General features: G+C 55.2%; 1 protein-coding gene across 1 annotated transcript; it reads right to left on the reverse strand.

Annotated features, from left to right (window-relative positions):
* Positions 1 to 82: 82 nt before the first annotated feature.
* Positions 83 to 4,656, reverse strand: PALM3 (paralemmin 3). The gene is made up of 5 exons (XM_055103911.2): positions 4,367 to 4,656; positions 3,674 to 3,816; positions 3,441 to 3,525; positions 2,394 to 2,439; positions 83 to 2,240 (listed from the first exon to the last, which is right to left on the reverse strand). The coding sequence occupies exons 2-5, from the start codon at positions 3,787 to 3,789 to the stop codon at positions 322 to 324; spliced, it is 2,166 nt and encodes a 721-aa protein (XP_054959886.2). The 5' UTR covers positions 3,790 to 3,816; positions 4,367 to 4,656; the 3' UTR covers positions 83 to 321.
* Between the last annotated feature and the right edge of the window lie 7,823 nt (positions 4,657 to 12,479).

Here is a 12,479-nt window from a genome sequence, read left to right on the forward strand (position 1 = left end):
CTGTAGCAGGGTTAAGCCTCAAATTTCCCACCAGGAGATGACGCTGTGATTCTGTGCTGACTACACACACATTCAAGCCGTCTTGAGTGCTTTCACATTTTATTTTCAAGTATAAAGGCTTCATCGCAGAAGGAGGCCAGGGTTACAGGCAGTGGGCAAGGGGTCTGGAAGCCCAGGTGTAGGTGGACATGCAGGCTAGCTGGCTCCCAGGTGCCATGGCCAGTCCTGTGGTGCCCTGTCTGTGCCTGGGACCCTCTTCTGGGTGCCAAGAGGCCGAGGTAGCTGTGAGAGGAGCTGGACATGGGGTGGAGGGGCATGGGTTCACATGACCGCACAACACTGGCACGTCTTTTGCTTAGGGCCACTTGCCTCTTCACCCTCGGTGGGGGCAGATGGCTCAGGCTGCCGGGCAGGCGCATAGGTGGGCACAGGGTGGGCACTGGGGTTGGCGCTGGGCCCCTCCCCCTGAAGCAGTGGCTGGCATTCGGCGGGCTGCTCTGGGGCTGGGGTCTCTGCCAGAAGGGGTGTGGCATCCCCCAAGGGGCCTTGGCCCTCAGCAGCGGTTTGGGGCTTCACTCCTTCCTCCTCCAGGGCTCCTACTGGCTTCTCCTGGGGCTGGGGTCCTTCCTTCTCTGGCCTTGTCTCCGTGTTAGCCTCAAGGGGAGGCCCTGCCTCATTCATCTCCTCTGCCTGGGATTCACTTCCTTCCCTGGATCCTTGTTCTAGATTCAGATCTCCCTCCGTCCCTTGGGTCTTCTCTGTCTCCAATGATTCCTCACCTCCCCTTTTCTCTGCCTCCAGTGTCTCCTCCCCTCCCCTTCTGTCTGCCTCCAGTGTCTCCTCCCCTCCCTTTCTCTCTGCCTCCAGTGTCTCCTCCCCTCCCTTTCTCTCTGCCTCCAGTGTCTCCTCCCCTCCCTTTCTCTCTGCCTCCAGTGTCTCCTCCCCTCCCTTTCTCTCTGCCTCCAGTGTCTCCTCCCCTCCCTTTCTCTCTGTCTCCAGTGTCTCCTCCCCTCCCCTTCTGTCTGCCTCCAGTGTCTCCTCCCCTCCCTTTCTCTCTGCCTCCAGTGTCTCCTCCCCTCCCTTTCTCTCTGCCTCCAGTGTCTCCTCCCCTCTCTTTCTCTCTGCCTCCAGTGGTTCTTTGGTTGCCTCTGGCTCTTCCTCACCTCCTTTCTTCTCTACTCCCAATGGTTCTTCTACCTCCTCCTCCTCTGCCCCTCGCTTTTCCTCATCTCCTTCCTTCTCTGCCCTCAAATGTCCCTCAACTTTTCTCTCTATGCCCAGTGGTTCCTCACCTCCTTCCCTCTCTGTTCCCAGCTTTTCTGCACTTCCTCTGCTCTCCAGCTCCAACTTCTTCTCTCCTCCTTTCCTCTCTACCACTGGTGACATCTCCGCTTCATCCCTCCCTGTCCCTGGCTTTTCCTCACTTCCTATTCCCATGGATTCTTCCGCTTTTCTCTTCTCTGCCTCCCAGGTCTCCTCGCCTCCTCCCGTCTTGGCCCCCTCGGCCCCCAGCGGGCTTTCATCTCCTCTCTCCCTCCCTGCCACCTCGGGCCCTTCCAACCCCTCCACCAGCAGCTCCTCCCACTCTTCACTGAGGGTCACTCTCTCCACCCAAATGAAGGATCCCTCCTCTCCTCCAGAGCCTCCCTGCCCATCACCCTCAGGGCTGCCCTGGGGCACATCTTCCCCTTCTATGGAAGCTGCTGCCTCTAATCTCTCCTGGAGACTAGGCGAGCTAGTCTGCACGACCTCAGGGACCCTGCCTATCTCCCCCATGGCCTCTGCATCGCTGCCACCCACCCCCTCCCAGACCACCTCCACGATGCCCCTGTCCTCCTTCACCCAGGCCGGGAGCTCCAGGCTACCAGCTCCCTTCCTGTCTCCGATGGCTTCCAGCACCACTTCCTCCACCTTAGCCTCCAGCTCGGGGCCCGTGGCCCCTGTGGCACAGTCCTCTGTGGCCCTCAGCCCTTCCCACACCACACTCACCACGCCCCCTCCTTTGGCCTCACCCACCCGCCCTTCGGATGGCACTGCCCTCTGACTTAGCCCCTGCTCTGGAGTGGGGATGGGGCTGGGGCATGGGCCATTGGCTTCTGAGGAGTCTCCTGCTGCCCCGGGGACCTGTCTCGGGCCTGGCAGAAACCCCAAGACATCCTCCCTGGGCTCAGAGGGGGACTCTGGAGGCGTGCCCACTAGTCCAGCCGGCAGGGAGGCTCTCTTGTTCAGATCAGTCTGGCCTGGGGGAGTCAGAGGTGGAGGGGAGAGGACAAAAGGCAAGACAGGGTTAAGATGGAACAAAAGGACTGCCATCCACACTCCCCTTGAGTCACCCTCTCACACCCAGGCTCTGGGGTGACCTGACCCCCAGACCTAGGGGCTCCCACACTTACCTACAGAACCTGCCTCGACAATGGACTGGGAGAGAGGACGGTGACCCTGCAGAGATGGTGGAGACAAGGTCAGGCTGGCCCTCATCCCCACCTCCAGCCTCCCTGCGTGCTAGGCTCCCACCCCACCACCCCCAAATACCCTCAGTGGCTCTCTATTACCTTCAGGATCAAACTCCACATTGTACCTCTGCCTTCCTCATCTATCTTATTGCCCTATGTTCCAGGGCCTTGCACACAGTAGGTGCTTAAACAATACTGCATTCCCATAGCCAATCTGTATTAGGGGCCTACTTTGTCAGTTACTGGTTACCATGCACAAGGGACACTTAAGCCTTTTGTTTTTGGCACTTACATTCCAATCAACATAAATACAAATTAATTTTTTTTGAGATGGAGTCTTGCTGTGTCGCCCAGGCTGGAGTGCAGTGGCGTAATCTCGGCTCACTGCAACGTTCGCCTCCTGGTTTCAAGCGATTTCCCTGTCTCAGCCTCCCTAGTAGCTGGGACTACAGGCACCTGCCAGCATGCCCAGCTAATTTTTGTTTGAGACAGAGTCTCACTCTGTTGCCCAGGCTGGAGTGCAGTGGTGTGATCTCAGCTCACTGCAACCTCTGTCTCCAGGGTTCAAGTGATTCTCCTGCCTCAACCTCCCCAGTAGCTGGGACTACAGGGACACACCACCATACTGAGCTAATTTTTTTATTTTTAGTAGAGATGGGGTTTCACCATGTTGGCCAGGCTGGTCTCCAATTCCTAACCTTAAGTGATCCGCCCACCTCGGCCTCCCAAAGTTCTGGGATTACAGGCGTGAGCCACCATGCCTGGCCTATACTGTTGTTATTCCCATTTTAGAGATGGGAAAACTAAGGCTTGGGAAAGGAAATTGACTTGCCAAGACCACAGAGCAAAGTAAAAGCGGGAAGCGGATCTGAATGCAGACCTAGTGGCCAGGCTGCCCTTGGAGAAAGCTGCATTCCTGATTCCATGTCCTGCTTTGAGGCCTGCTGGCCATGCCCTCCCATCCCACTCCCCTGATTCCCCCCTCACCTGTCTGCGCCAGCTGGGCCTGCCTGAGGGCTTGTGCTGGGCACCTGTGGAAGCACTTTGCAACAGTTGCAGCTGGGACTGGAGTCTGAAGAAGAGAGAGGGCTGCTAGGAGCTGGGCCCCCAGGCTCCTTGGGCTCCTAGGCTCAAGCTACCACCTCCTTGGAATGTGCCCAGGGTCTCGATCTCACCCAGCTGGGGCAGGGTTCGGGCAGAGCTAGCAGGTCTCCACTCACGTGAACAAACTGTCTTCCAGGTTCCGGATTCGGGCCTGAGCCTGGCCCTCGGGTGACTGGGGGTCCTTCGAGGTGGGGTCTTCGGATGGCTCTGGCACTGCAGCTGCCCCATCCATTAGCCAACGTTCCCGGAGAGACTTCCTCTGGGCAGGGGAAGGGAGTTGGGGCTGGGCATACAGACTACCCTGGTCCATGTAAAGTCCCCTCCCGACCTCTGCAGGCTGGGCAGGTATCTTATCACCACCTCACAACCAGTTAGATGCGACATACATCAGGCTGGGATACATGGCCACAGTGCCCCCCAACGCTGCAAGTGGGCAGACATCCCTTGTTCCAAACCCTTCCAAAATGAAACGGGCACTTCCAAAGTGAAATCAATGTCCCTCCCTACTGTCCCCTCCCTACCCCAAAGCTAGACTTCGGCTCCTCTCCATCTCCCCCAAATTGGGACAAACAGCATCACTGTCCCAGACTTTTCCCCAAATGGAACAAATGTCCCCATGACCACCCCACTTCGTCCCTCCCAGGCTGGGAAAGACATACCCCGCCCCGGCCAAGCTGGAACCAACGCCCCCAACTGCCCGCTCCCCCCCCAAAATCGGACAGAGGCTCCTATCGTCCCCCAAACCGACTTGCACAGACACCCCCCACTTCATTCCCCAGGCTAGGCAGGCGCCCCCGCCCGCCCCCAACCTTGAGACGCTCCACGCGGAGTTTCTCCTCCTCCAGCTCCCGGCGCGCGGCGCGGATCTCCTCCTGCAGCCGCCGCTTCTCCTGCGCACAGAGGACCCGGAGCTGCCCGCCGGCCGGGCGCGGCCTCCACCACCTCCTCTTCCCTCCCTTTCCCCTCCCTCCTCCGCGGGGCTCCCCGGAGCTCCCGGGGCTCCCGAGGCAGCGAGCCCGGCGGGGGTGGCCCAGCGCGGGTCTGCACCCAGGGCGGGGAGGGGGCTGCGGAGGCGCTGACTCAGCGGCTGGCGGAGTGGGGGGGGCGGGGCGGGGGCGGGGCCGGCCGCGCCCGGGATGCTGCGGAGGCCTCGCCCGCGCCCAATGGGGGTCTGTGGATGGGGGGTGTAGGGGGTGGGGCCTTGGGACAGCTATCAGGGGGAGGGGCAGAGCTGGGGAGCTCCGAGATACGAGGTTAAGAGAAACGGGGATCAAAGGGAGGGTGCGGCCGGACGCGGTGGCTCACGCCTGTAATCCCAGGACTTTGGGAGACCGAGGCGGACAGATCGCTTGAGGTCAGGAGTTCTAGCCTACCCTGGCCAACATGGGGAAAACCCGGCTCTACTAAAAATACAAAAATTAGCTGGGCGTGTTGGCAGGCGCCTGTAATCCCAGCTACCGGGGAGGCTGAGGCGGGAGAATCTCTTGAACCCGGGAGGCGGAGGTTGCAGTGAGCGGAGATCGCGCCACTGCACTCCAGCCTGGGCGACAGAGCGAGACTCCGTCTCAAAAAAAGAAAAAAGGAGGGGAGGGTGCTAGTGAGATGGGGTTCCGAAATGGGGATGCAGCCATGGGAGCCCAGAGTAATGGAGTGTAGACATGGAATCTAGAGAGATGGGGTGCAGAGGTGGGGGTGCAGAGAGATGGGGTACAGAAGTGGGGTACAGTGAGATGGGGTACAGAAGTGGGGTGCAGATAGGTGGGGTATAGAAGTTGAGTGCGGAGAGATAGGGTACAGAAGTGGGGTATAGAGAGATGGGGTGCAGGGAGATGGGGTTCCATAGATGGGGAATAAAAAGGAGGGTGCTAGTGAGATGGGGATCCAAAATGGGGGTGCAGCCATGGGGGTCCGGAGAGATGGGGTGCAGAGATGGGGATCAAAAGGAGGATGCTAGTGAGTAGTGAGATGGGAGTGCAGCCACGGGGTCCAGAGATACTGAGGTGTAGAGGTGGGGATCAGGGAGATGGGATACAGAGATAGGGGTCAGAAATATGGGGTACAGAGGTGGAGGTATGGATAGATGGGGTATGTAAGTGGGTGCGGAAAGTTGGGGTTCAGGGAGATGGAGGAGGGAAGGATGCAGGACAGAGATAGGATCAGAGTGGTAGAGACCCAGAGATGGGGGAGTCCAGAGAGACGAGGAAGTCAGGGATGAAAGTTCCCAAGGAAGGACTGTCAGGATGGGGGCTCCGAGGTAGGGAGATTTGAGAGATAGCGATCTGATAAAAGGCGGTCCGAGAGATGCGGCTCAGGCATGGGGTTTTTGGGAGGCTGGGGTTCAGGAATGAGGCATAGACGATGCAGGCTCTGGAAGTGTGGGGGCCACAGCTCCCCATTCTGAGGGTGGTAGTGACCAGACAGGAACTGGGGGGCAGAGGGGGCTGGAGAATTGGTGTGGGGAGCCCTGGGCGGGGCTGGAGCTGAGGGCGCTCTCCGCAGAGATGACGGAGAGACGAGAAGGGAGCATGGTGGAAAGTTTGGGGGTGCCCAGGGCGCGGGGAGGGCGTCACTTACAGCGATGACTTCTAGCCGCTGCCGGTAGAGGGAGCTCTCCGCCATGGGCCTGTTGGGAGAGGGCAGGGGCTTCGAGGGGCTCCCATCTTGAACGCCCCCCTCTTGGCCAAGATCCCTGAGCAGTATGGAAATTGCCCCGAGCCCAGCACTTTGCCTCTGTTTCCCCTTTGCACCTGGGAAGAGTCTGGGCGGGGGGCGAGGGTCTTGGGAGGGGAACTGAGCAGTGACCACGACTGGTGAGGCTAAAGCCCTCCCTAAATCTGGCTTTGTCTCTCTCAGCCTCAGTTTCCTCATCTGTAAGATGGGCAGGAATAGCTTGACCACCCTGTCCTTGCCACCTCCGATCTCAGAGGACGCTTGCAAGGAGCTATTCATGCAGGGAAAAGCTTAGGGTACAGTGCTACAAAAATAGTCCCATTGTTTATGAATAATCATAATTTATATAATTCCATGATGAATAATATGTATGATTAATTATAATAACCATCTCCAGTCCGACCTGCAGAAACTCTCAAATGCCACCAGGCCCCTAACAGGCTATGTGCCTCTTTCTCTTCCCAGTCCCACACCCTCTCTGGACCTCAGCTCCTACCCAGAATTTCTCAAGCGCTGGGGGGGGCAAGCGAGTCAGTGGCCCTCCCACTGTTGCCATGGTAACCCCAGAGCTGCCTCCTCCACCTGCTAACCCCCCTCCCTGGGGACAAGGATCACTGGGTCACTCTGCCTAGGACTGGACTCTGAGCTGGGAGGAGGGGGACTTGCCATTTAAGGTTTAACTCGAGATTCCCCTGTCATTGTCTTCCTCAAAATATCTCTACTTCTCAGCCTCCAGAGTGGCCTCTGGACCCACTTAGGCTCCCGTGGAAGCTGGAGGGTGACTGTCATACTGCAAGATGATTAGGGACAGTCAGTGTCACACCAACCTTATCAACACAGACATGCATTGGGCACCCCTGACTATGTTGCTATGTTGACCACGTGTCACAGGCCAGTATCTAGAAAGCGATGTCTCTCTGCCTGTCATCTCCACCGGCATGGACGGGCGCTGATCAAGCCCTCAAACATTTATTAATTTGAACAGTCACCCTCCTGGGTAAGCCTCATTGCCTGAACTCCAGCTAGGACCTTCCAGATCTTCTGTGGCCACAACGTGAAGGCTATTAGCACTTATAGTGCTATATATATGATATATATATACTATATATAGCATATAGTGTTCTAAGTGCCCTACGGGGTTTCCGCTAGGCTCCCACAGCCACCTCTTCCTCCCCCTCCCTGCCTCTATCATGACACAGTGGAGTCAACTCTTTGCTGAGTTGACATTCCAGCTAAGAACAAAATCAGCCAACCATTAGCTAGCCCGTAACACGTGCCAGGTGCAATGTAATTCACTGAATCCTCCCAACGACTCCAGGAGGTAAGCTATATGAATGTGTCCATTTTATGGATGGGAAAACTGAGGTTCTGAGAAGTGGCAGCAGTGTCCAAGGTCATGGAGCCAAGATCAGAACTTGAAGCTATCAGATCCAAAATACTGAGAACACAGCTGGCGAGGGGGGCGGGGGTGCAGGTCTAGGAATCCCCATCAAGGTAGCTAAGAGAGCAGCCTGGAGACCCTGAATGCTGTTTGGGGCAAGGAATTGAAGTCATGCTCTTTTTTTTTTTGAGTCGGAGTCTCGCTCTGTCACCCAGGCTGGAGTGCAATGGCTCAATCTCAGCTCACTGCAACCCCCGCTTCCTGGGTTCAAGTGATTCTCCTGCCTCAGCCTCCTGAGTAGCTGAGATTACAGGCATGCACCACCAAGCCTGGCTAATTTTTGTATTTTTAGTACAGATGGGGTTTCACCATACTGGCCAGGCTGGTCTCGAACTCCTGACCTCAAGTGATCTGCCCGCCTCGGCCTCCCAAAGTGCTGGGATTACAGGCGTGAGCCACCGTGCCCGGCCACGAAGTCATGCTTTGCAAGATATCCCAAAGGAAGCCCAGATTCTGTGCTTATAGGTTTGCCCCTGGGGGAGGGCTGAAGTCCCGTGGTCTCCTGTACCACCCCCAAGATGTAATCTCCCTGCCTCTTCCTTGCTGGGGGGGATCGGGTTCCCATTGCTAAGCAACCAGGTTTGTAGTTGGTGAATAATGCAATGGAGGACCTAGAAGGGTGAGGAACCGAATTGGGGTCCCTAGTGTGGGGGGAAGCCCCTTTTCCAAAACTCTTTCCAAACCTCTGAAGCCCCCTCTACCCTTTTAACCTTAAAAAACTCTCACCCCTCAGCTATGAAAAGACTTCACACACCCCATTCCATCTTGCTTATCTCTAACTAACTCTGGAAGAACAACGTAGGCGGCCTGGGCTTCTGGCCACCCGCAAGAGTTGGTGGCCATTTCATGAAGAAGGTCAACCTTGCAATGTTGCCATTGTCTTTCTCAGGCTGGGAGCTTTTAACTTCTGTTGGATCTCAAGCCTTTTCTCCCACCTTGGACACTGAGGGGGTGACTCTAGAGGCAAAACGTGGAACCCAGTGACCCTGACCTTCCCCACTCCCTGCACCACAGCAATAGCCCCACCCCCTGGCTGGACTTTGGGTTCTCAGCCCTGGCAGCGGAAAATCCCCGAAGAGGAAGGGGCAGGGGGAGCCTATATCTCTCTCCCACCCCATGACTCTTTAAGGAAGGGTGACACTGATGAGCCTATGGGGTTGGCTGGCCACCCCCTCCACTCCCCGGGTCCCCTTAGGAGAGACCACTGGAGCTCTCGGCTCCCAGACAAGGCCAGCATCCCCCATGAGCCCCTCCCAAGGCCCTGCCCACCAGCCCCCCTGACCCCCCAGACACTTACATGGGTGTGGCCAGAGACCACACCTGGCTCTGCAGGGCCATCTCTGCCCAGAAGTTCACTTTCTGGTCTCCGAGTTCTGGACCCACCACCCGCTTGCCTGAAGGTGCCCCGGAGGCTGTGACTTGGCTGCCTGGAGTGGGGGGGCGCTGCGGGCAGGCACCGGGAGAGCTGGTCCAGCGGGTTTGGGCCAGGGCGGCGGGAGGCACACCAGAGAGGGGGGCTGGGGGCTGGAGGGCAGTTCTGGTGAGGTACTATCAGCTGTCCTGATAAATTATTCACCAGCCTCTGGCCTCTTTGTTGCACTCAGCTGCCTCCCGGAAAACACACTTTCACACACGCGTGGTCAAGCGTGGGGGTGAGAGTACTGAGTCGGTGACTCCCCCTGCCACCAGAGAATGGCATTTCTACTTGGCACCCCAATCATCTTGAGTCTGACTGCCTGCCAAGACTCACCCACAGGAGAGCACCATTGCATAGCACACAGGCTGGAGACTGTTTTATTTTTTTAGAGATGGGGGTCTCACTCTGTTGCCCAGGATAAAATGTAGTAGTGCGATCATAGCTCACTGCAGTTTCAGACTCCGGGGCTCAAACAATCCTCCCTCCTCAGCTTCTCAAAGTGCTGGGATTACAGGCATGAGCCACCACACCTGGCAGATAACATTTTTTAAAATTATTTTTTAAGAACAGGCACAGTGGTGCATATGTGTAATCCTAGCACTTTGGGAGGCCCAGGTGGGTGGATCACCTGAGGGCGGAGTTCGAGACTGGTCTGACCAACATGGTGAAACCCCGTCTCTGCTAAATACAAAAAAAAACTTAGCCGGGCATGGTGGTGCATGCCTGTAACCTCAGCTACTTGGGAGGCTGAGGCAGAAGAATCACTTGAACCCAGGTGGCAGAGGTTGCAGTTAGCCAAGATCGCACCATTGCACTCCAGCCTGGGCAACAAGAGCAAAACTCTGTCTAAAAAAAAAAAATTACTTTTTGAGCCAGGCACGGTGGCTCACGCCTGTAATCCCAGCACTTTGGGAGGCCGAGGTGGGCGGATCACGAGGTCAGGAGTTTGAGACCAGCCTGGCCAACATGGTGAAAGCCTGCCTCTGCTAAAGATACAAATTAGCCAGGTGTGGTGGCACACCTGTAGTCCTAGCTACTCGGGAGGTTGAGGCAGGAGAATTGCTTGTACCCAGGAGGCGGAGATTGCAGGGAGCTGAGATCATGCCACTGCACTCCAGCCTGGGTGACGGAGTAAGACTCCGTCTGAAAAATAAAAATTACTTTTTGATCGTGGTAAAATACACATAACAAAATTTACCATTAGTGGCATTTAGTATGTTCACAATATTATGCAATCCTCACCACTGTCTGGTTCAGAATATTTTCATCAACCCAAAAGGAAGCGGTCACTACTCATTCCCCTGCCTCCCGTCCCTGGCAACCACCAATCTGTGTCCATCTCTATGGATTTGCCTATTCTGGACTTTTTTGTTTTTCTTTTTTGTTTGTTTGTTTTTTTAGACGGAGCCTCACTCTATCGCCCAGGCTAGAGTGCGATGGGCACAATCTTGGCTCACTGCAACCTCCACCTGCTGGGTTCAAGCAATTTTCCTGCCTCAGCCTCCCAAGTAGCTGGGATTACAGGCACCCACCATCACGCCCAGCTAATTTTTGTATTCTTGTAGAGACAGGGTTTCACCATGTTGGCCAGGCTGGTCTTGAACTCCTGACCTCAGGTGATCCATCCTCCTTGGCCTCCCAAACTGCTGGGATTACAGGTGTCAGCCACCGTGCCCGGACTATTCTGGATAGTTCAATAAAAATGGACTCACAGGCCGGGCGCGGTGGCTCATGCCTGTAATCCCAGCATTTTGGGAGGCTGAGGTGGGCGGATTACCTGAGGTCAGGAGTTCAAGACCAGCCTGACCAACATGGAGAAACCCTATCTCTACTAAAAATACAAAATTAGCCAGGCATGGTGGTGCATACCTGTAATCTCAGCTACTTGGGAGGCTGAGGCAGGAGAATCACTTGAACCCGGGAGGCGGAGGTTGCGATGAGCCAAGATCACGCCATTGAACTCCAGCCTGGGCAACAAGAGCGAAACTCGGTCTCAACAAACAAACAAACAAACAAACAAAAGACTCACACACTATGTGGTCTTTTGTGTTTGGCTTCTTTCACTCAGCATCACGTTTTAAAATTTCATCCATGTAGCGTGTATTTATCGTTCCTTAATTCTTTTTTTTTTTTTTTTTTGAGACGGAGTCTTGCTCTGTTGCCCAGGCTGGAGTGCAGTGGTGCAATCTAGGCTCACTGCAAGCTCCGCCTCCCGGGTTCACACCATTCTCCTGCCTCAGCCTCCCAAGTAGCTGGGACTACAGGCGCCCGCCAACACACCTGGCTAATTTTTGTATTTTTAGTAGAGACGGGGTTTCACTGCGTTAGCCAGGATGGTCTCAATCTCCTGACCTCGTGATCCACCCGCCTCGGCCTCCCAAAGTGCTGGGATTACAGGCATGAGCCACCGTGCCCAGCCCCCTTAATTCCTTTTTTATGGCTGAATAATATTTCATCATATGAGTATACTATATTTTGCTGATCCATTTATCCATTGATAGACATTTGAGTTATTTCCACCTTTTGGAGGAAATAAAATATTCTATTTATTATTTATTTATTTATTTGAGACAGTCTCACTGTGTCACCCAGGCTGGACTGGAGTGCAGTGGTGCGATCTTGGCTCACTGCAACCTCTGCCCCCCAGGTTCAAGTGATTCTCCTGCTTCAGACTCCTGAGTAGCTGGGATTACAGGCATGCGCCACCATGCCTGGCTAATTTTTGTGTTTTTAGTAGAGGCGGGTTTCACCATATGGCCAAGCTGGTCTTGAACTCCTGACCTCAAGTGATCCACCCCCCAAAGTGCTGGGATTACAGACGTGAGCCACCACGTCCAGCCTATTTAATTGTTTGTAGATTGATTTTATAACTGTTAAATATTTAGATGTTGGAGCCAGGCATGGTGGCTCATGCCTGTAATTCCAACTACTCGGGAGGCGGAGGCAGGAGGATTGCTTAAGCCCAGGAGGTTGAGGCTGCAGTGAGTTGTAATCACGCCACTGCACTCCAGCCTAGGTGACAGAGCAAGACCCTATCTCAAATAATAATAATAATAAGGCATTATTCTAGGCATGGGGGCATTGGGTATAGAGATGAACTAGACAAACAGAAAATGCTATTATGCAGCTCACTTTCTCGTATGGGGAGAGAGACAGATAACACACAAATAGAAAGAAATATAAAAGCAATTGGTGCCGGGTCTGGTGGCTCATGCCTGTAATCCCAGCACTTTGGAAGCCCGAGCAGGCAAATCACCTTAGGTCAGGAGTTCGAGACCAGCCTAGCCAACATGGCGAAACCCCCGACTCTACTAAAAATACAAAAAATTAGCCGGCCATGCACCTGTAATCCCAGCTACTCAGGAGGCTGAGACAGGAGAATTGCTTGAACCTG

Source organism: Pan paniscus, chromosome 20 (assembly GCF_029289425.2).
Source record: "Pan paniscus chromosome 20, NHGRI_mPanPan1-v2.0_pri, whole genome shotgun sequence".
Taxonomy (NCBI): domain Eukaryota; kingdom Metazoa; phylum Chordata; class Mammalia; order Primates; family Hominidae; genus Pan; species Pan paniscus.

Coding starts and splice junctions, on each gene's coding strand:
- PALM3 (XM_055103911.2), bottom strand. CDS start 3,789: ATGGATGGGGCAGCTGCAGTGCCAGAGCCATCCGAAGACCCCACCTCG. Junction 2,440..3,440: donor GGCCCAGCTGGCGCAGACAG/GTGAGGGGGGAA, acceptor CCATCTCTGCAG/GGTCACCGTCCTCTCTCCCA. Junction 2,241..2,393: donor TGTCGAGGCAGGTTCTGTAG/GTAAGTGTGGGA, acceptor TGACTCCCCCAG/GCCAGACTGATCTGAACAAG.